Here is a 24,020-nt window from a genome sequence, read left to right as displayed (position 1 = left end):
CGATTTTTTCGCGGAAAAAAATGCAACATTTGCACAAAAAATGCGGAATACCCTGAAAATAATGGGAGGCATATGTTAGCGTTTTTTTCACATTTTTATCACGTTTTTATAGCGAAAAAACGCGAAAAAAACGCAAAAAATACTGAACGTGTGCACATGGCCTCAATGGGAACAGTGATGATTAATTCGATAAGCGCTATGGAATATGATGGCACTACATTAAACAAACCATAATAAATAAATGTCACCGCCATGCTAAACTAAACCGGGATTACTATGCTGGGTTACTGTTTACAGGGACCCATTCTAACAAGCCAATCTGAAATACCTTATTCAATGTTCAGAAATAAGGACAAACACGTATTTGTAACGATCAACTTTTATTAAAAATTGAATTATCAATTAAAAAGTAGTATTATATACGCCCAACATTTGTTTTGTCCAAAGTTCCTTGCTTATACTATTCATGCTGCATGAGAGGCCAAAAATACACTCCCAGAGAGTATGTTTGAGAACCATGCTGCAAGAAAAGTTGAGAGCACAAGAAAAAACAAACAAAAATGAGACAAAAAAAAAAAACAACAAAATATATGAACATCAACTGATTGAACTGGTAAAATTAGGATTTGGGAAGCCAGTTTATTTCTTTTATATCTCAGCAGAGGAAGAACTTGATAAATGAAATAAAAGTAAACCAAAAAAATAATATATTAGAAAACGGGAAGAGAGAAATCAATATGAAAAAGCCTTAGAACACATGGAACCTAGTATAACTTTATTAATGTTCTAGTTAACCTTGTCCTGAAATATATACAGGTTATTTGTGGCTGCCACTGCTATGATGTTTTCTGAAGGGTGCCAAGCAGTGTGGAGAATTTTTTTGCTAAAGTCCAGGCTGTCCACGCTAATTTCATCTTTTCTGCGTTTGCCTCCTACGCAGACTTTGCGTGGTTTGAGAATTGCTCTTGGCTTGCTGTTTTCTCTGGAGGCTTCCAATGTGACATCACGTTTGGTGTTGCGATCAAACATTCTGAAGAAGTTATTGTATGAGCCAGTCATTATGACACTGGAAGACAATAATACAATGGTTGATGAATTTTAGGGCAAAAAACATCATAATACAAGAAATAAAACCACAAATGAAATAAAAACAAAAACAAGTAGAATCAGATTTTAAAGTTCAACTAAGTAAGCTGAAATCAAAATGGTTTTCATGGGTGTCTATTCCACTACTTTGGCACATTGAAGGAAAAAAAATACAATTTCATAAAGTTAAATATTTAAATTGACTAGCGACATGAAATTGCTCTGCAGATAAAAAAACCCACTAGCATCCAATCCTTCCTTTGTGGATGATATTACCAAGACCAATGGGAGGGGGATGTGACCTTATGGTACCCCCTTACATACACCCATGTTTCTGGTCATGACTGATGCAAAATAAATACTTTTTTCTTTAAACAATGTATGGAGAATTTGATGTTCCAGAAAAAACAGATACATGGAGGTGACCCAGTTCCACCATTTTTGGCATATTCAGTGGACTTACACTATGCAATAGAAAAATCCCTTTAATACCGTACAACCAAAACACTTAAAAATGCCATGTTACATAGATACATCAGTATGCATAGATCTATATATGTACATACATATACATACACACATATAGATCTATATACATACACATAGAACTACTGTATATACATATATACACACACAGATCTATATACATATATACTATCCAGCACATACACTTATTTAACATGCAGAGTCCAGGACTCTGTGTCCTTACCTGTCTGAACCATTCCATACACATTCAAATTTGTCAAAAATGCAGTCATTCTCATAAAGTGAACATAGTTTGCTGCGGAGGTAATCATGGACCTGAAATAGAAACAAAAGACAGCTCAGATCATTCAAAAACGCTGCTGACAGCTTAATTGCAAATCCTCTCTCTATAATATCACACATTGCCAAGACATTTGCTTCTTGTCATACTAATTTGCCAGCAAGATATACAGTACATAGCAACACACCCTGATATTGCATTGTGTGTGCAGGAAAAAAATAGCCATATGTGACTAAAGGTAAGTAGGAGAATTTGGGAGCAAGGCCTCAAGAAGAATGCCCAACATACCCATCGCTTCCTATTCAAGTAGAAAAGTAAATGATAGTAATGGTGCGAATTGTGACTAATACAGACATTGGTGAAATTACACACTCCACCTGTGCAGTATGTCTAGTCTAATGAAGCCTTCACTAATGTGAACTTGCTTTCTTACATCCAGAATGAGAAGATGGCCTTCCTGTCATAAAGGGGTATTCCCATCTCGTGAATTTATGGTATATCTACATGATCTGCCAAAAAAGTATAGTAGATGGGGGACTGCATTTTGTTTAAGAGGATTTGACAGGTTACATAGTCAGAATTCTAATTCACAACAATGTCTAGTCGGCATGTGACCGCATGTATGTAAATGGAATACTTCCGCTCCTGCAGCTGGCACTCGAGAACCTTAATAGCGCGCACTGTCAGAATTCACAAGTCTGAGGCCACATAGCGCGAGCGCAGATTTAAACCCCAAGGCGTTGGCTCGAGATGAATATTCAGGACAGAACCACTCTTGGCCCCCTGCTTTTCTGGGTGAAGTGCGTATCAGACCATTACAGTTCAGACCCATGGTAAGGTTGAGCTTCTGGTCCGAACTGTGCCTTCAAGTCTCTAGCAGAGGCAGAATTACTTATGCAGCATGGGAATCTTGCGGTAAAGCATAGACTGCTCATGCCACGTGCTCATTACCTACATAACAGGCCAACCTGGGACTGCAAGATGGCTACCATATTGGGGAATGAGCTGTACACTATAACATTAAAAAGCCCTCCGTTTTTAGGAACGGAGAGGATTTTTAATAAGGGATCATTTGCACAATTGTTATATTTTACAAGCACTTACCAATTTTACTTATGAACTTCAGACAACCCCTTTATGAATAACATAATATATGTTATTCGTAGATAAACACGTCAGGGACAGACAAATTTAAAGAGGACTTGTTACTTGCCTTGAAATATGCATTTTGTTGACCTGGTGTAAATGTTACTGTTTCCCTTTATCTGGCGTTATTGCTCTTTTGCTCCTGTATCTCTCCATTGAGATACCTGTATGTAAATCTCGTACCTGTATGTAAATCTAGTCTTATTAGCCAACTGTGTGTGGTCCTCTTCTCATTGAGAGTCTTCAGCACCACATCTAGTTGTCTAAAATGACTAGCTTTACAAGGAAAAGGAGGCCATATCTAAGAAATGGAGAAATGCTGGACCAAAAAATAGAACGAGATTCAGGAGAAGAGAGGAATTTATATTAAGCAAAACAAATTCCATATTTATGGCGAATTACTATTTTCTAAAGCTCTGCCTATCAAAGAAAATATAAAATATCACTCTAGAAAGGCAGAGAAACCGTTTTATTTGGTTGCTTGATTTCACAATTTGTTGTATAACATTTTGCCAAACTTCTTTTACCTGGTAGGTCTCTATTGGTCTGTTCTCCATGTTGAGGTCCCAGACTTTGACTGTAAGGTAGTCTCTTGTCATTATATACCGACCACTATGATTGAACTTTACATCCGAAATGGAAGAGATGATCTCTGAGAAAAATGACCTGTTGCTGGGATCTTCTGGCTCTTCAAATACTGAAATCATAAAAGGAAATTTCATGAATTATTAAATATGCAGATTCAGAGACCAAGTAACTATAGTAAAGAAGCCAAAGTGTTGGAGGAAATGTGGCAGGCACACACCCATACCTGAACATTGAAACATCAAGAAGGAAAAGTAATTGATTTATGAATATCGCATGATTGATAGCCATGTTAAAGATAAGGAATGATATGCAAATGACGAAAAAAGTGGATGAAAATTTTCAAAAACCATCTCGATTTATTCAATAGCGTGAACGAGTACCACACTCAAAAATGCCCTACTTGGCTGCTATCAGTCAGGTTATTAATGGTTGTCTGAGGAATGTTCTGCCATACTGAATGCACTTGGGCATGCAAATCATCAAGATCTGCTGCTGAAAGCAATCATTGCAATTGCTGACCAATGACGTCCTAGATGTGCTTGATGGGAGACTAATGTGGAGCCACTGCAAGCCTTTGCATCATGTTTAGGCCACATGTGCTCCTCACAGTAGCATGCGAGCCTGGTGGTGGGGTGTTGAAAAATGGCTCATTGTACAGTTTGGAGAAAGTAATTCTGGTTCCAGCCCAAATGAATGTGATGCCAAGCGGTTAGTGTACCTGCAATGAAGACCAGAGGGGTACAGCTACCATACATTATTCCATCCCATATCATAACCCCAAGAGTATGACCGATGTGATGTTCCCTTGTGTAGGCCTTATGGCATTATCCAGTGTCTCCAAATGGACACCGGAGGTTGGAAGGCAGCAAGAGGAGGCTAAGACATAGGTCTATCTTGTTGAGCAATCAGTCTCTTGTCTTGGATGAAATTGTGGCTTTTGTTTGATCTGGAGTCCACATGGGCAATACCATGAGGAGACCTTCACGAGGGAACACCACAAAGGTACTAGTCATGGGGTTATGGGCCATAACTTATGGCGTGACATTTTTATTTGCATGCCCAAGTACATTCAATATGGCAGAATATTTCTCGGACAACCAATCTCATTGATAGCATGCCAAGGTGTGTATTTCTGAGAAAGATGCTGTAATTTCTGTAACTCCTTAACTTTTCCCTCTTGGTGTTGCACTCAATGTTCAGGCTAATTAAGGTCTGAAACCTTGGCCAAAGTTATCGGAGAACACAAATCTCTGGGGTGCGCAAACTTTTGCATTGACCCATATTCCCTTTTGTAGGTTTTAAAATGAAAAAAAAATTGAGTATGTGCGAGTGTGTGTATTTTATTTTGCGTAAAATACAAAGTAAATGTGTCATCTTTAACCCCTTCACCCTCGGAGCTTTTTTCGTTTTTGTTTTTCGCTCCCCTTCTTTCCAGAGCCATAACTTTTTTATTTTTTCGTCAATATGGCCATGTGGGGGCTTATTTTTTGGGGACGAGTTGTACTTTTGAACGATATCATTGGTTTTACCATGTCTTGTAACAGAAAACGGGAAAAAAATTCCAAGTGCTATGAAATTGCAAAAAAAGTGCAATCCCACACTTGTTTTTTGATACCATTTTGGTGCAGATACGTTCTTTTGATCGCCCGTTATTGTATTTTAATGCAATGTCGCGGCAACAAAAAAAACGTAATTTTGCCCTTTTGATTCTTTTTCTCGCTACGCAGTTTAGCGATCAGGTTAATCCTTTTTTTTTTATTGATAGATCGGGCGATTCTGAAGGCAGTGATAGCAAATATGTGTAGGTTTGATTTTTGTGGTTTTATTTTGATTGGGGCAAAAGGGGGGTGATTTGAACTTTTATATATATTTTTTTATATTAAAAAACTTTTTTTTTTTACATTTTGGCATGCTTCAATTGCCTCCATGGGAGGCTAGAAGCATGCACTACTCGATGGCCTCTGCAATATAGAAGTAATGCACAGATCACCTCTATGCAGCAGAATTGCAGGCTTGCTATAAGCACTGACCACAGGGTGACGCTCATAGCAATATAGCAATCTGTCATCAACCATAGAGGTCACAAAGAGACCCCTGGTTGTGATGGCAACGCACCGATGACCCTCAATCACGTGATGGAGGTTGTGCGGCCGGGAGCACTTGTTAAATGTCGCTGTCAGAGTTTTAATGGGCGCGCGAGGATCGCAATTCCACTCGCGTCCATTGCGCGCACAGGTCAGCTGTTAAAAACAGCTGACATGTCACAACTTTGAGGTGGGCTCACCGCTAGAGCCCACCTCAAAGCGGGGGATACTGCCAGCTGACGTACTATTCCGTCAGCTGGCAGAAAGGGGTTAACTTTAGGCCTTTTAGAGATCATTTATAGGGAACCTGTCACCTCGTTTTGCAGCTATAAGATGCGGCCACTGCCTTTCGGGGCTTATCTACATCATTCTATAATGCTGTAGATAAGCCCCTGGTCCGACCTGAAAGATAAGAAAAATAAGTTTTATTATACTCACCCAGGGCGGTCCGGTCCGATGGGTGTCACAGGTCCCGGGTCCGGTGCCTCCCATCTTCATGCGATGTCGTCACCCTGCTTGCTTCGTGCCGCGCTCCTGCGCAGGCGTACTTATCTGCCCTGTTGAGGGCAGAGCAAAATACTGCAGTGATCAGGCGCTGGGCTTCTCTGACCTTTCCCGGCGCCTGCGCACTGCAGTACTTTGCTCTGCCCTCAACAGGGCAGACAAAGTACGCCTGCGCAGGAGCGCAGCACAAAGCAAGCAGGGTGACGACATCGCATGAAGATGGGAGGCACCGGACCCGGGACCTGCAACACCCATTGGACCGGACCGCCCTGGGTGAGTATAATAAAACTTGCTTTTCTTCTCTTTCAGGTCGGATCGGGGGCTTATCTACAGCATTACAGAATGCTGTAGATAAGGCCTGAAAGGCAGTGGCCGCATCTTATAGCGGCAAAACGAGGTGACAGGTTCCCTTTAATCGTCAACTTGCTTAGCTGTTCACAATAACAGTAATTTTGACCAGGGTGTCCAAACTTTTACATGTCACTGTATGCACACACAAATATATACACTATACATTTTTGCAGTAATTCACAAGAATATTGATGTTGGAAGATTACATTTTTTGCTACTCCATACAGGAAATAAACTGTGGTAAGAAACCCGATTTACTTAATTATACAAATTTATAGTCATTTAATGCATACAAAGACTCAAAACCCTCTCAACCTGTACAAAGAGCTTTCAGTGCATCGATGATCAGCTACGCCATCCATCGGAAAAGTGACATTGTGAACAAAGCCCGAACAACTAGGTGTACAATAAAGTCCTCACAAAATGGTAATGAGGCTAATTGAAGGGATGTCTAAATTGTGTGGTAGCAAACAACCACATGCGGTCCCCCACTTGTAGGCCTATTCAAGGCCTTTATCAGGTAACCATGGAAACAGGCATTGCTTAGGTCTATCATCACTAATAAAGGCCAATCACTCAACTAGCTTTGACAGCGTGGGGCGCACTGAGCAAAGGTCAGATCTATGTAAACTCATAAGACAATCCTACTGGGACATGTTTCCGGTGAATAGAAAGGTTTTCATTAAAATTCTGCTAGAATCCAAATTATGAACACTTCAACTTATCTAGAATCTTAGTTTAAAAGAATTATTAGTCTAATGCTGTCACTTTTGTATCAACCCTTGCCCAGGGCCGGCGTAACCACCCGACTAAAGTGCCAGGGCCCCAGCACGCTATGGGGCCTGTGAGCTGGCAGAGCCCGGTGTCCGCACTGGGCCATCCCGCCTCAAATACTCATCCCCGACCCCAGTCAGACGCAGCTCCAGTCTCAACAGCATCTTCTAACCATCTCTGACGTCTAGGGACAGAGGGCGCGATGAAGTCACTAAAGCATGCCCTCTGCCATGCAGTGCAGAGTCAGAAGACGCTGAGGCGACTGCACGAACGGAGCAAGGAGAGGTGAGTATTTGATTTTTTTTTTTAATGTATGCAGCAATATATGGGGCCATTATACTGTACAGAGCACTGTATGGGGCCATTATTCACTGTATGGAGCATTATATGGGGCCATTATATAAGGTATGGAGCTAATATACACTGTATGGAGCAATGTATGGGGCCCATTATTCTGTATGGAGCATTATATTGGGACCCATTCTACTGTATGGAGCAATATATAGGCCCATTATACAGTATGGAAAATTATATGATGATCATTGTAGTTGCTTTCCTGAATTAACAAAAAGGAAATGAGTGAAAAGCATGATTACGATCAGGCTCGGACTGGCCCACAGGAGAATCCTCTGGTGGGTTCTTGTAGGCCACCATCCTCTCATATGAGCAGTGCTTGGCACAATATACTTGAATCGCTATGTACAGACAAAGGCGGCATCTTCTTCATTTAACAATCTACCCAATCCATTGTCATATACATTTGTGATAGATGATAAGGTGACATGTGGGCCCTTGGCACCCCAGTCCGACACAGATTACGATAAATATACACTCAGCTCACCTCACTGGCTCTCAGGGCTCTTATTAAAAAAAAAATGTAAACATGGCAGATCCAGATGACCACAATGTAAACTGTGGGACTCCTGACTCTTCTCTGGTCAACAAAAAGATCGAGCAATTTAAATTCAAACACCTATTTCCGGTTTGGCTCGCTCACATGGTGCTGGATGATTAATAAATGTGCCATACTGCATGTACTATCATAAAGCTATGCTTGTAAGGAGAGTTTGCGTTGTAAGAGTTTCCATTCTTAAAGAAAAACTAAAGGAAAAAAAATATGGTAGAACAGATGGTACAGCTGGTGGAGTGGACAACAGGAGAACCTTCAGGTGACTGCTTTACATTTTTTTTTGGTCAGGATGTGAAGGCTGCTGCGCTATATATACACACAAACTCTGTTATTCTTGATGAGATTTGAACCCAGGACCCCAACGTTGCCCCATTTAGAGAGATAAGCTAAAAAGCCACCATCTTTGGTCCTAAAACTGATGGCACTTGCACGCTCTCAGTGCTGTGCTTATTTTCAGGTGAACTTGGATCCAACTCACATCTCCATGAAACTTTGGTGGAGTTAGATTAAAATGTACCGACTCAGACTCCTAAAATACATAAGAAATTGAGTACACTAGTACAATGCAGGATGTGCTGTAAATGCCTTTATAATTATTTGGGAAATTTATGAAATGTCCTATAAAGATCTGTTCTGTTCCTGATCTAACAAAGGCTCTCGGCTTTTAGTTGAGATGAATCTTTCCTGCACTTTATGTACATGCTCAGACGTGACCAGCAGGGCTGTGGAATCGCAGTCAGGGAAATTGAGGAGTCGGAGGTTGGGCTTACCGATGCCACAGGCCTGATGACAGCCCCATTAAAAAAAACCTGAAAGCGGTCCTAGCTACCTTAAAAAGGCGTGTATTGCATGGTTTTACTACATTCTAACAAGCCCCTTTTTGTTGCTTAACTGTTGCCAAAGGTAAAACGAACTACTGTGTGCTCACCCTACGTAAATCAATGAGTGCCTAATTGGGGAGGGGGTTCAGTTATTTCCCCAAACCAATCTGCCCTCTCATTGTGTAAGCGCACCCCTGTGTGCATGAGTGACATGTTCTGAATAGACCGATGTAACAGCCAGCTCCTTCCAATGCTCGCGCATGCACGCAATGACTTTCTGCCTCCCTGGTAATGCGCAATGAAGTTGGGCGTACACTGCCTGGCTTCATCGGGGCACAGCGGATACTCATCGAGGCAGTGACATAGGACTCAGCCAGCCTTAAGATTTGCAAAGAGCTTACGGTAATATCTTTCTTCTAAATCATGCCACAATGTTTCCACAATGAGCGGGAATATTCCTGAGAACAGACCTTCCTGCTTTATTTTAGGCGCTCTTTTAGCATTTTCACAAGTGAGAAATTATTTAAAAATATGGAAAGGTTTCTTACCTTTTTACATAAATTTAAACTGTGAAATGTAGATTAAAAAAGTTAAAGTGACATTCTAAATTTAAGTATAAGATGAAATAAGAAAAAAGCAAACATATGCTGCCCAGAAAGCTCCAGAACAATCCTCAGGATATGCCATGCTGGAACTACTTCAAAACCTTCTTCACGCTAAGACCACTTGGGAAATGAATTGAAAGGGACAGAAGATTATTCCACATTTCATATTCCATCTACCAGGAAGGTCTTGTTTATTTGTACAGAGTCGACTTCTCTTCTGTCATTCCCAGCTCTGCATTTTGATTAAAGTCTAAAGTTATTAAATTTCCACCACTGTCTGACAATTCATCCATAAAAGTCAATGTAACTTTTCATTTTCAACTCTGATGAACTGCCTCGATTGAGCTCTGCTCGTCACTGAACAGAAATTGACTCAAAGTCGCTGAACTCAGGAAGGTGATAAGGAAAAAGAAAATCAATCAGAAATGTCGAGGGAGAGGTCAAGCTGAACTCTTCTTTGCTGGATGGATGATCCTCTCTCATCATAGGACAATGGAATTATAAACCCAAAAAATTGAAAAAGGAAGCAAAAAAAAAAGTGAATGACTTTGCACAAGACATGACTATAAACTCCAAATCGCTCTAGTGCCCATTTATAAGGATTGTGATTGAGGGGGGATGTTTCTAGCTAATAAAAGTTGTCCCAACATCATCCTACATGGGACTACGTATCAGACTAAACATCACGCCAATCTGGATTTTAAGGGAAATCATTATTTCAATGTACTCACCTTCCTGGGTCAGACATTATTTCCGCTGTCTGGCATTCGCTGTGGGGCCAACATCACATTGATAGCACAGCAGCCAATCCGTGAGCTCAGCGGCTCTGCCAATGTAGACCGAACATCCCCTTTATAGCCACTGAGAGCAACGATTGTCTATCGTGCTGTTAGTGTGATGTCAGCATGGCAGATGCCAAACACTGGCAACATCGGTGGAGTTGGGTACAGCACAATTTGTTTCTTTATATTAACCTGAACGTGGGAATATTCATTTACTTATATGCATCGAGCCCTTTCAGAATCAGCTTCTAAGATGTAAGCTCCCTCAACTCAAAAATTGCACAGTAGGAGAATTGCACTCACTATTATAGTGAAAGTAATCATTCAGCAGCTGTAAAAAATGGTTTGATCCAAGTTGAAAAGTTCTATATAATTCATATATTTTATATTATGTAGTGTTTGGGAATCCTCCTGGCAGATTAGGTTCAATGTGGAGAAAATTTATGCACATGGGCGTTAATAGTGAGTACCAAATTTTCTGGAAGGAATAAAATGAAGAGTCACTTGTAGAGAAGGATCTGGGTGTATAAGATTAATCCAACTGTCTAGGAGAAAACAGTAGGTTGTAGTATACAGTATATTCTTTTAGTGGCTGGATGCTACAACGTCCATAAAACCCATGGCCACAGTAGGCACAAACACTACGTGCACTCAGCCAAAAGGTGCGTTTAGAAGTATATTGCCATTCTCAGACCAGTCCACACATTGTGGACATGGCTAGGCCTATATGCACTCTTGTACATTTACCTTCATCACAGACTGTTGCAGGAGCTGCCTAAAGTTGAGACCCCTTCCGTTTCCTTAGGTTTGTGTGGAAAGCTCTCACTCCCACTGTCACGGGTTTACCACGAGAGAGAGGAGCCAGAAGACTGCAGCGGCTTTTCTACTACTCCTGCAGTGATCAGAAGCACTTCACCTGCATATTAAACGGTGTAAATTTAATTAAGCCGTGCAGAGGTTAATCTGCTCAGTTGAGAGCTCCTGGAAGCTTTTCTGCATTAAGGCTCTCAGCTGTGCTCTGCTAGCCATTGCCATCTACTATATAAACCAGGTCCTGGCTAGCACACATTGTCAGTGGTAGTTTGTGCTGTTGGTGGTTGTATATTTATATGACTAGTGTTTTCCTTTATCCTTGTTTGTATTACCTTGTTAGCCTGCTTGGTGTATTATGGTACACTACTACTCCCCTCTTCTCTGGGTGAGTGAAGGGTACAGACTGAGGGCAGATTCAGGAGCTAAGGCAAGGTACGTGGCCTCGGAGTCTTCACCATCAGAAGTAATCTGGAGAACAGGGTGAGCTAAAGCGCCCCTAGCGATAGAGACAGGGAAGGAGCCCCTAAACTAAGTGACACATCGCTGGAATAAGGGTCACTGTCTCATAGTGCTGTCAGATTACATAGTAAAAACCTGCTGACAGATTCCTTTAACGTTATTACAGAATGACAGGATTTACGGGGTGCAACCTACAATCAGTTTTCAAGTTCAATTTCTCAGAGGATACATGCGAATAGGAAGATCAATACAGATTGGTTGGCATAGTGCATATACGCCAGGATTATATACGTCAGGATTCTGACACCGTCTCCCCTGCTGCCATTTCTTGTGGCGGTTTACATTTTTCCCATTCCCCTGAGACCCGCAAACAGACTTTGTGGTGGAGTCAGCATACTCCTGTCCCCACAATGCTCTTTCCAGATCATCCCCCAGTTCCATCACTCATTCCCTTCTTCTGAGGTCCACACCATCAGGCTCTTGCATCCCCTCTCCCTCAGAGTAGTGGTCATATACCGTCCCCCAGGCTCACCCACGCACCCACTTACTTGACCATTTCTCTGCCCGGCTGCCACACTTCATGTCCTCCGAACTGTCAACCCTTACCCTGGGAGACTTCAAGATCCCCATAAACAGCCCCATTTCCTTATCTGCATCCCAGCTCCTAAAGGTACCTTCACATTAAACAACTTTACAACGAGAATGACAACGATCCGTGACGTTGCAGCGTCCTGGATAGCGATCTCGTTGTGTTTGACACGCAGCAGCGATCTGGATCCCGCTGTGATATCGCTGGTCGGAGCTAGAAGTCCAGAACTTTATTTGGTCGTCAGATCGGTGTGTATCGTCGTGTTTGACAACAAAAGCAACGATGCCAGCAATGTTTTACATGGAGCTAACGACCTGCGAGAACGATAAGTGCGTCACCGCTACATCACTGGATCGCTCCTGCATCGTTCTGGAGCTGCTGTGTTTGACGTCTCTACAGCGACCTAAACAGTGACGCTGCAGCGATCGGCTCGTTGTCTATATCGCTGCAGCATCGCTGAGTGTGACGGTACCTTAACTCTTAACCACTTCTCTTGGTCTCTCACAGTTCTCAACCTCAGAAAGAAACAGATGGTAAATGCCGATGATCTGGTCTTTGTTCGACTCTATTCAATCTCCTACCTAGATAAGACACCTCTTCCCCTCAGACCACAACATTCTCTCCTTCACGCTCACAAATCCTCGCCTACCCCAGCATGCAGAAATCTACAAGCCATTAACCCTCATACACTGTCAGACTCCCTACACTCATCACTGTCCCCAATCTCCTCTTTTTCCTGTCCTGATTTGATTTGACTGTACACCACTACAATGACACTCAGAAGCACCCTGGACCAAGTAGCCCCTCTCATTCTCAGAACCTCCAAACACAGAGTAAAACAGCCCAGGCTCACATCTCAAACTAGTGTTCTCCAGTGAAGATCTAGGAGCGCTGAACGTCTATGGAGGAAAACTCGCACACCAGAAAATTTCATCCACTACAAATTTATGTTAAGGACCCATAACTCTGCCCTTTACCTTGCCAAACAGACCTACTACACCACCATGATCTCCTCACTAACAACCCCAAAAAACTTTTTACCACCTTTCACTCCCTCCTCAGTCCAAAAACACATTCCCCTATCACAGACATGACTTGGCCTCTCATTTTATGGAGAAAATAGATAATATCCATCAGGAAATCCGTTCCCAGCCACAAGGAGCCGTGACTCCCATCCCTCCTCACATCTCCTCTGGCTCACTCTCCACATTTGATGCCATCACAGAAGAAGTCTCCAGGCTCCTCTCATCTTCTCGTCCGACTAAATGCACTACCGACCCCATTCCCTCACATACTTTCCAATCTCTCTCCAGTCGTCACTACCCACCTAACTACAATGTTCAATCTCTCCCTCTCTTCTGGTATTTTCCCAATCTATCATTACTCCATTACTAAAAAAAACCCCTCTCTCGACCCATCTTGCACCAATAACTACTGACAAGTCTCCAATCTCCCCTTCATCTCTTAACTCTTGGAGCACCTGGTCTACTCCCGCCGTACCCGTTATCTTTCCACTCACTCTCTCCTAGATCTATCCCAATCCAGCTTACACCACCCCTACATTCTACAGAAGCTGCATTCATCAAAGTGACCAACAACCTTCTGACAGCAAAATTTAATGGTCACCACGCATTCTTAACCTAGCTGCAGCTTTTGACACTGTTGACCAGCATCTCCTACTATCTATGCTCCAATCAATAGGCATAAAGGACACTACTCTTTCCTGGTTCTCTTCCTATCTTTCTGACCACTCCTTCAGTGTATTGTTTGCTGGCTCCACTTAAGTCTCCTCTTTCTCTCACTGTTAGGGCTCATACTCACCTGCGAGAAACACGGATGAGTCTCGCATGTCAATACCCGGTACTGCTGCCGGCACTCAGGAGCCGAGTGTGCGGCTGCATGTATTCCTATGCGGCCACACGCTCCGATCTGAGTGCCAAGTATTAACATGTGAGACTCGTCCGAGTTTCTCGCAGGTAAGTATGAGCCCTTAAAGTCCCTCTTCTCTCTCTACATGGCCAATATTGGACGGACAATCAGCAGATTTGGCTTTCAGTACCATCTTTATGCTGATGACACAACTATACAAGTCATCCCCTGACCTTACCCCCGCTGTACTACAGAACACCAGTGACTGTCCGCAGTCTCCAACATCATCTGAAACTCAACCTTTTCAAAACTGAACTTCTTCTGTTCCCACTGTGCTTACCGTGCGCATACTCCAGAGGGGGAGGGAAGGAGAGAGTAGCAGGATGAAGCGGCGGTGTGAAGAGAGACAGAGAAGGACCTGGCGGGTCATGTGACCAGAGCGGGAAGGTCCTAAAGACCAGAGCTAGCAACAGAGCGTCCTGGGGGGCGCAAGGCTGAAAGTAAGAGCCAGCAATGCCGGGAGCGGGGCCAGACAAGCCAAGGTCAGTAACAGGAGGACATCGCAGGACAAAAGGAGTGAGAAAGACATAGTTAGGTGTCAAGCCGTAGTCAATTACCAATAGAACCGAACAACGCACAAAATCAACTGACAATAGCAAAGTGGGGGACAGACCAGATCAGCAACAGGAAATATTCACGCAGAACAGGCACAAACACAAAACACCAGGGTCAACTTAACTCAGCCGAGGGCAGGAGTATAACTGACAAGGACTCTAGCTAACCAATGATATAAAAAGCCCTGCCAGAACCAGAAAGAGGCCACAAATAATTAACCCCTGGCACGTCAGTCCATAAACTACCATAGGATCATGACAGTCCCTCTCCGTGGGTGGCACCATAATAACGCCTTAGCAGCAGGCACACTGTCTGGGTGTTACGTTTAACACCAATCTTTCTCTCACCTCCCATATACGATCTTTTGCTGCTTAAACCTAAAGAACATCTCTACAATCCACCCCTTTCTCATCATGGAAACAACAAAGACCCTCACTGTTGCCCTGATCCACTCCTGCCAGGATGACTAATGCTCTATTAATTGGCCTCCCCCTCACTCGACTTACCCATCTCCAGTCGATCCTTAATGCAGCAGCCAGGGTCACCTATCTGGCTAATCGGTACTTTGACGAGTCCACTCTGTGCCAGTCATTGCACTGGCTGCCCATTCATTAAAGAAACCAATTCAAACTGCTTGTTCTCACGCACAAAGCTCTACACAGTGTGGCAGCCGCCTACATCTCCTTCCTCATTTATGTTTATCGGTCTACCTGCTCGTTACGCTCTGCAAGCAACTTTCGACTAACCTCTGCGCTAATCCGTACCTCCCACTCCCGGCTCCAAGACTTCTCCCGGGTGGAGCCAATCCTCTGGAATGCTCTACCCCAAGAAATTAGGATTATCCACAACTTAAACAGTTTTAGGCGCCATCTAAAAATACATCAGATTAGGGAACGTGTTTAGGCCACCCTAAACAAAGTGTTTGTGTGTGTGTGTGTATAGCCCATTAACTATCTGAGAATAACCCTCCATCAAACTCCACTGCACCCAATAGCACCACAAACACTGGCTGCTGACTACCTCATGCAGCCTTTATCTATACCCCACTCCCTCAAGATGGCTGGACCACCATTGTAAATAAGCCCCTGAACTTTGTCTCCCCCCCACCTCATTAGAGATTGTAAGCTCTCAAGAGCAGGGTCGTCTTATTTTGCTTGAATCATTGTATTAGTGTTTATGCTCTTACTTATGACTTGTGTATGAACGGTTAAACTGTAAAGCGCTGCGGAATATGTTGGCGCTATATAAATAAAGGTCACTATTATTATATGCCAGGTTTACATCTCCCCCAATGTGCCCCGACTTCATTGCAGGAAATTTGCAGTGTCAAGTTGATCAAAGTTCATACATGCAGAAAACCAGGTCTGCTACTATGGAAATTCCCTTGTTTCACATGTACTGCTCACAATGGGGTCTTCGATAGCTCCTAATCCTGCGGCATGTAGTAAAAGAACTGAATTTCACCACCAATATAATTAAGGCCCTTTTACATCACAAATTAGCTCTTTTTGTGTCAGTTTCAGTGTTTAGTTACGGTGTGAGAAATAGTATACTGCATTAAAAGTATTTTTTCATGGTGAAGTGGCAATTCTAAGAGCGTCTCCCCCAGTCTAATTACAATTCTCAGGTCACACACCGAGAAGGTTAAGGGCATTTGCTTGTGCGGAATGCTTCACTGAACCATCTAATGCATATTGTACAGTTGTATCCTTCCCTTTAAGTTAATTAAAGGACGCTTTCTTCTGCTGACTGTCATGCTTTTCACATTTTGCAACACAGTGTAATGATCTTCACCTGATAGGAAGAAAATGTAAAAAGCAGATTTCCATTTAATGGATAACAACAAGTAAGGAAATAAGGAGGACTACATGTTTTCTGGAATATGCTTTAAAAGAGGACCTGTCACCAGATTAAGTTTAGCGAAAATATTGCGATTTTCAAATTATGTCACACAAAATAGTTAATAAATAACATTTCCCACAGGTTTACTTGACATCAGCACAATTTTTTTTTTATTAAGAAGTTAGAAGGGTTAAAAGTTGATCAGCGATTTCTCATTTTTTAAACAAAGTTTACAAAACAATTTTTTTTAGGGACCACATCACATTTGAAGTGATTGTGAGGGGCATATATTACAGAAAATACCCAAAAGTGACACCATTCTAAAAAACTTAAACCCCTGAAGGTGCTCAAAACCACATTCGAGAAGTTTATTAAACAGTCAGGTGCTTCACAGGAATTAATGTAATGTGGATAAATAAAATTAATATTTTACTATTTTTTCAAAAAAAATGTTTTTTTACATTAGACCCACTTTTTTATTTTTGCAAGGGTAACAGGAAAAATTAGACACCAAAATTTGTTGTACAATTTTTCCTGAGCATTCAGATACCCTATATGGGGGGGAAAACCACTGCAAAATTTGCTGGAACAATTAGTGGACACCATGTCGCGTTTGGAGAGTCCCTGATGTGCTTAAACAGCGGAAACCCCCCCACAAGAGACCCCATTTTGGAAACTAGACCCCTCAAAGAATTTATCTAGATGTGTCGAGAGCACCTTGAACCCACAGGTGACTGACATACGTTTACAACGTTGATCTGTGAAAATGAAAAAAATATATATATTTTCCCACAAAAATGTTGTTTCAACCCCCAATTTTTTCATTTTCACAAGGATAGCAGGAGAAATGGACCCTAACATTTGTTGTGCCATTTCTCCCAAGTACACAGATACCCCATATGTGGTTGAAAACTACTTCTGAGGCACAGTGCAAAGCTCAAAGGGAAGAATCGCCATATTGGAGTTCAGATGTTTTTCAGGACTGGTTTGAGTGAGCCATGTCACATTGGTAGAGCCCCTAGGGTCCCAGAACAGGTGGACCCCCATAGGAGGCCCCATTTTACAAACTACACCTCCTCAATGAATTCAACAAGGGGGAAGCAGAGTCACAATTTTATACCATTGGGCTGTGAAGAAAAAAATTAAAATACATTTTTGGTTGTAAAAATTTCTTTATCAACAGATTTTAAATTTTCACACTGGGAAATGGGTAAAAATGGCACCAAAATTTGTCAAACTATATTTGCTGTATGTAGAAATACCTCATATGTGGCTGTACAGCCTTGGGAGGGACGGAGCGCTATTTGCGTCCTGGAGCTCAGATTTTCCTAGAATAGTTTGCGGACTTCATATACAGAGCTCGTAAGTGCTAGAAGAGCAGAATCCCTCCTCAAGTGACCCCATTTTGGAAATTATACCCCTTTTGGAATTTATCTACAAAGTGTAGTGACTATTTATTTTTAGGGACTATTGGGTGTTTATCAGAAACGTGTAGTGGATGTTGCGGAGTGAAAATTGCAAACTGCTGTTGTAGTGCCCAGTATGTTATGCCCAGCTCATGCTTCTGGAGACACATATCTCGTAAATTAGGCAGGCCCTCATCACTACAGAAATGCCAAAAATGTGGAAGCTAAATGTGGTTTAAGCACATTGGGGCTTAGAAGGGAGAGAGTACTTGTATTTGTAAGAGCAGAACTGGCTGGATTTCTTTTTGGGAGGCGAGGAGCCATTTTGCTTTTCCAGAGCCTTTGTACTACCAGTAGGGTAGAAGCCCCCTATATTTCCAATGACAAATGACAGACCTCATAGGGGACTTGCTTTTTTGTGCATTGAGTTTAAGCTTTTATTGGGAACATTTTACATAACATTTGGGCTAACATTTATCCGGCACTCTACGCTGAGCACGGATATCGGGGTTTCCATCTAAATTTCTAAGTGACGTAATTTGAGTTACACCTATCGAAGGGATCTATTCACTATAATTAGTGATGAGCGAGTACACTCGTTGCTCGGGTTTTCCCGAGCACGCTTGGATGGTCTTCGAGTATTTGTTAATATTCGGAGATTTAGTTTTCATCGTTGCAGATGAATGATTTACAGCTATTAGCCAGGCTGAGTACATGTGGGGGGTGCCTGGTTGCTAGGGAATCCCCACATGTGTTCAAGCTGTCTAGTAGCCGCAAATCATGCTGCTGAGGCGATAAAAACTTAATCTCCGGGCAGTTACAAATACTCAGAGACCACCCGAGCATGCTCGGAAAAACCAGAGCAACGAGTACACTCGCTCATCACTAACTATAATGAGGCAGCAGAGTTACTCTGGACTCAGTCTGGCCTCTGTTCAGCGGCTTCCTTCTTTTCAGAGGTGCACAAATCTGTGGTGGACCACGCCTTTATGCATGCCTAAAAATACAGGAGACACAACATTACAGGCCAGACAGCGTTCACTGTGCCTCCATCTACCTCTTTACAGGAAATCTTCCTCTAGGGGTTCCGTCAATCACGCATTTAAAAGATTTACATGGAAACCCCAGTGTAAGCGCTCAGTGTAGAGCACAGGATAAATGTGAGCCTTACTTTACTGCAATCTTTGGAGGCAGGAAAAAAAAAAAAAAAAACCAACAGAAGGTGAAGAATTTATTTTATTTACCGTATATACTCGAGTATAAGCCGAGACCCCTAATTTTGCCACAAAAAACTGGGAAAACGTAATTACTCGAGTATAAGCTTAGGGTAGGAAATGCAGCAGCTACTGGTAAATTTCAAAAATAAAAAAAATAGATACCAATAAAAGTAAAATTAATTGAGACATCAGTAGGTTAAGTGTGTTTGAATATCCATATTGAATCAGGAGCCCCATATAATGCTCCATACAGTTCATGATGGGCCCCATAATATGCTCCATACAAAGTACGCCCCATATAATGCTCCATACAGTTTATGATGGGCCCCATAAGATGCTCCATATTAAAATATGCCACACGTAAAGCTGCACAAAGGTTGATTATGGTCCCATAAGATGCTACATAGAAAATGTGCCCCATATAATGTTGCATAAAGGTTGATTATGGCCCATATGCTGCTGCGATTTAAAAAACAAAAAAAAAAAATCACACTCTCCTCTCGTCGCTCCCCGACACTTGCGATATTCACCTCTCCCCGTTCCACCGCCGCTGTTTTCCGGCTCTCCGGGTGGAAACTGTCAGAATCAGCTGACATCCAGCGCGATCGCATACGTACAGAATCTTGTGCGTGGGCGTTCGCAATGACCTATATATACACTGCATTGGTGAGGAAGTCCTTCCCTACCATGACGTGTATATACTGCAAATGTTGTGAAGGGGTTAAAAAAAAAATCAGAATGATCACGGGAACAGCAGGAACAATACACACACATACGGTGTATATATATGCTAAACTGCCCATGTTTGGAAATTAGGCTACAAGAGATTGCTCAGTTGTCAGCTATCGGGAGCAGTTATTCCAGGTTTTACATTTCTACCTGAACTTCATGAAACATAAGGCACACACTTAAAAATAAACAATAAGAAAAGAACAAAAAGCCTAAAAGGGAAAGTTCATATTTATCCACTTTGTGGTTCTTTACTATACAAAGATTGGGTAAATATAATTTACAGCTCTTACAATTTTTCAGATACTTGAAGCACGCCCATCAAAATGCTTATCCCTTTAATATATTGCAATCATACTATTATATAGCACTGTGTACTTACAATTGCTCATTCTATCCTTCTACGTAACAGGTGCCAAATCCCCATCTACTCTAGCGATGGGTCAATTACTTATTTAGTCCTGAACAGCCACTTTAATCCTTGAAATCAGTAATATTCCTGAGGTTACATTCCCATTAGTCGGGAAACGCTACCAACATCTACATCTAGGGTGCCCTTTCAGTGGTATAACAAGTGTTTGTTTTTCCATTGTCTTGTTTATATGTACTTTTTAAAACACTTTCCATTTTATTACAACTCACACTTTGAATGCTTGTCACACAGAGCAGCAGAACGCATGTCGCACAGTCGTATCGTCCCTTTACTGCTGCTGTACACAAAGGTATTGCAATGATGTGGATGGAACTCAGCGGCTGTAATGACTTCAACGAGCTCTTCCATGTTGGTTGGTTTAATGTCCACAATATCTGGTTGTTGAGGAGTTAAGGGTATATTGTACATACATCAATTCCAGATCTGGTGAAAATAGATTACAAGGTATACAAAAAAAAAAACCAACTAGCTGGTTGTAGCAAAAGAACAGTAATTCCCCAACCAGTCAGGATTTGCACCCAACGGGGAACACAACAATCCAAAGATACAGACTGGTTATTTCCAGGACTCTGATGATCAGTGGAAACAACAATGAATGGTATATTGCCATACATTCCTGATGTTATCTAACCCTGCGCCAAACACACAGCATAACTCTGTTTATTGGTTTAGACTAGCTGATCACAGCCAAAGGATACTAAAACTTCGGTCTGTTATCTCCAGGTTCCACAGATTGATTCGTAGGTCGTCTGCCGACATGTACGTTTCGTAATCGCTGTTCACAGATATTGAGTTAATGTGATATGTGTGTGCATTGGAAAACACTCTTCTCGTGGTAGCCTCCACCATCAGATCCGTGGGCTGCAATACCGGGACCTGAAATTACAAATATAAACAGTACAATGAGGAGCAGAAAACACAAACCTTTCACAATGTAGATCACCATGGGACGTCATCATAACTGCTGTCAACTGGAAAATCCTCCAACTCAATGTCCAAAGTAGACCCAAAACACTAAATTTCTTCTGAAGATTACACCAGACAGCTAAGAATTAACATTAAAAACATTTATAGCCGACTAACTTATTTACACAATCCCCAGCCCTCCAAATACTGATATCATGGTGGCCCTTACAGGAAATCGGACACCAGGCTTTTGCTATGTAGGGGACCCCAATTCCAGGGATATATCATTTACTGGTCTGCCTGCTATCACTTTTATAAAATCACTGTTTTATCTTCTATAGATCTTGTAGTTATCTGGTCGTTGAGCTTTGTATAACCCTGCCCATATCACTTGTTGACAGCTGTGCATAGGCAGTATACTAGTAATCCGTAATCAGGACAGGGTTATAGAGTCATGAATATGGATGACTACATGGCAGAAGGTTTACTAGTCCTCTACTGAGAAAATCACTGTATATCACCAAAGATTGTCAAAATTACAGCAATTAGCCCAGAAAGCGGCACATCGTTGGAATCCGGGTCTGTCTACGTTACATCTACATGATGACAGATTCCCTTTAAGCTTGATGCATCTTGTCCATTTCCTACAGTTTCTTCTGTTTCTTTTTTCACAAGCCCATTGTTATGCCTCTCGAGATGATCTACATTGAGGCTTCATGCTGAACCAGATGTAAAGTGTTAAGGAACGCGATAGTACAGCTTGCTATAAAGACAGAGGAGAATCATTCATCTGAGGAAATGCACGCCTAGAAAGAGCCCATTTGGTTTTATTAGGGTGCTTCTGTGCTCTCCATGTAACGCATCTTCACAGAGGGCAATGAGCCATCGCACCGCTACAGAAAGGCCACATCGCGGCACGTACGGAAGGAACTCATTACAATCAACACTGCAAATCGCATGTAATAAAATCACACAGATTAAAAATGGCATATTTATTTACAGACCACACATTTATATCATACGTAACAGACTGCTTTATTAGAGGCCATTACACATGAAGAACAAATGTCTACTGGATGGTGCCTTAACCTAAAGGAATACTACAGACGTCGCTTGTGTAACAACACTGCTTATATGAACCTGACGCTCACAATAGGGAAATACAGAGATATGGCAACACTTCCCTGTATACGCTGTGGGGAAGGACTGGACAGACTTTGCTATCAATCAGCAGAAATGTTAAGACTTGCTCTGATTTATGATCAGTATCAGGGAATGTTCTGAATACATTTGTACAGATTTTAATTAGATTACCATTTACACGTCCGCTTTCATCTGTATACCTTTCTGCATTATAGCCGGCATTAGCACCATTCAAGCAGTGATACAATCAGTGAGGCTGAATGCTGGGAGCACATCCAGCAGCATGGTGGGAAGGTTTTCTCTTCTGCGGTCAATGCTCTATTTAACTGTGCACCAAGGAGTGAATTTTAAACAAAGACCATTAAGTCACCAGGTTCTAAATGTACATGTAAAATTGGAATATTAAAAGATTCCTGACACAATCACTGCGAATAGACATAAAAAATGTAAAAAAAATGAATTATTAGTCTCTCAACTGATCTCATTTAGGGCTCTATAATGTATCTTAATTCCATACCTTTGTTTTTTCAATCATTTATTCTATTTCAGAGTAAATCAGTTTTCCAAAGTTGATGTAAATGAACCATCAGTGCAGAGGGGGCTTAGCCCACCCAGCCCTTACAGCTCTCCAGCTTTCTCCCTTTTCCCTCACCCTCCACTACCACCCTCTTTTCTAAGTGATCACTCCAGTGAGACAGCTAGGATGGGGGCATGCGCAGGCATCAATCCTACTGACATTTCGAGAGCCGGACACAGGGAATGACTGCGCTTGTGCGAGACCTACATTGGGGAGGCAGGTCACTCAGACAGGAGGACTGTACAGAAAACTTAGCACTTTAATGCAGATAAGGTCATTTTATTGGTAAAAGCAATTTAAAATGATATCAACGTTTCAGTCTTATTGCCAGACCTTCAGTAATACCTACACAAACAATGAAAAACAATAACTAAGACCATATAAAAGGCTGTGTCATATTTCAGTGTCTTTTACAAAACAATGATGTAGGAAAAAGAAAATCTACTTTGAAAATAAAGTAAAGACATGTATATAGAACACTACTAATATACACACATACATATATACAGTACACACATACACAAACACGCACATGAATATATACACATACATACACACAGCTATATACACAAATACACATATATACACACACAATATAATTGCCTTGTAATGTTTTCATTTCCTGTTCTGGCCAGATGTCACCGTATCTCAGAATTCCAAGAGGAGGAAGTTCACCGACCGCCATATTGGGGACACCCAAGTTATAGGCGTCTCAATATGGAAATTGCTGGTGGTACCAACCTATTGTTCGGTACACGGTCAGACACAGACAATTTTTAAAATGAACTTTTGTTTGTGGGAAAACCCCTTTAAAAAGCAAATATCAACGCCAACATGGCTCCCCATAAAAAGTACGCCAATGACAATGAAAGTAGCAAAGGCACAACATTGAAGACAACAAAGGGAAAATGAGACTCTTGAAGAGCAACAGCATCGCTGGGACCAAATTATATATATATATTTAATGTTTTATAAAAATGTATTTTTTTGCAACAGCTATTTCAG

At 41.8% G+C, this 24,020-nt stretch overlaps 1 protein-coding gene across 5 annotated transcripts in view; it reads right to left on the bottom strand.

Annotated features, from left to right (window-relative positions):
* Positions 1–367: 367 nt before the first annotated feature.
* Positions 368–24,020, bottom strand: part of PPP2R2B (protein phosphatase 2 regulatory subunit Bbeta) — a 480,390-nt gene continuing 456,737 nt past the window's right edge. For all 5 annotated transcript variants that reach the window (XM_077265822.1, XM_077265823.1, XM_077265821.1 and 2 more), the window contains 5 exons: positions 21,088–21,265; positions 20,599–20,763; positions 3,526–3,695; positions 1,796–1,887; positions 368–1,066 (listed from right to left, as the gene is read on the bottom strand). In XM_077265822.1, coding sequence (XP_077121937.1) covers positions 787–1,066; positions 1,796–1,887; positions 3,526–3,695; positions 20,599–20,763; positions 21,088–21,265 — 885 coding nt within the window. In that variant the 3' untranslated portion in view covers positions 368–786. The remainder of the gene's footprint in view (positions 1,067–1,795; positions 1,888–3,525; positions 3,696–20,598; positions 20,764–21,087; positions 21,266–24,020) is intronic.

This window comes from Ranitomeya variabilis, chromosome 5, assembly GCF_051348905.1.
Source record: "Ranitomeya variabilis isolate aRanVar5 chromosome 5, aRanVar5.hap1, whole genome shotgun sequence".
NCBI lineage: Eukaryota > Metazoa > Chordata > Amphibia > Anura > Dendrobatidae > Ranitomeya > Ranitomeya variabilis.
This window is presented reverse-complemented; position numbering and strand designations above follow the sequence as displayed.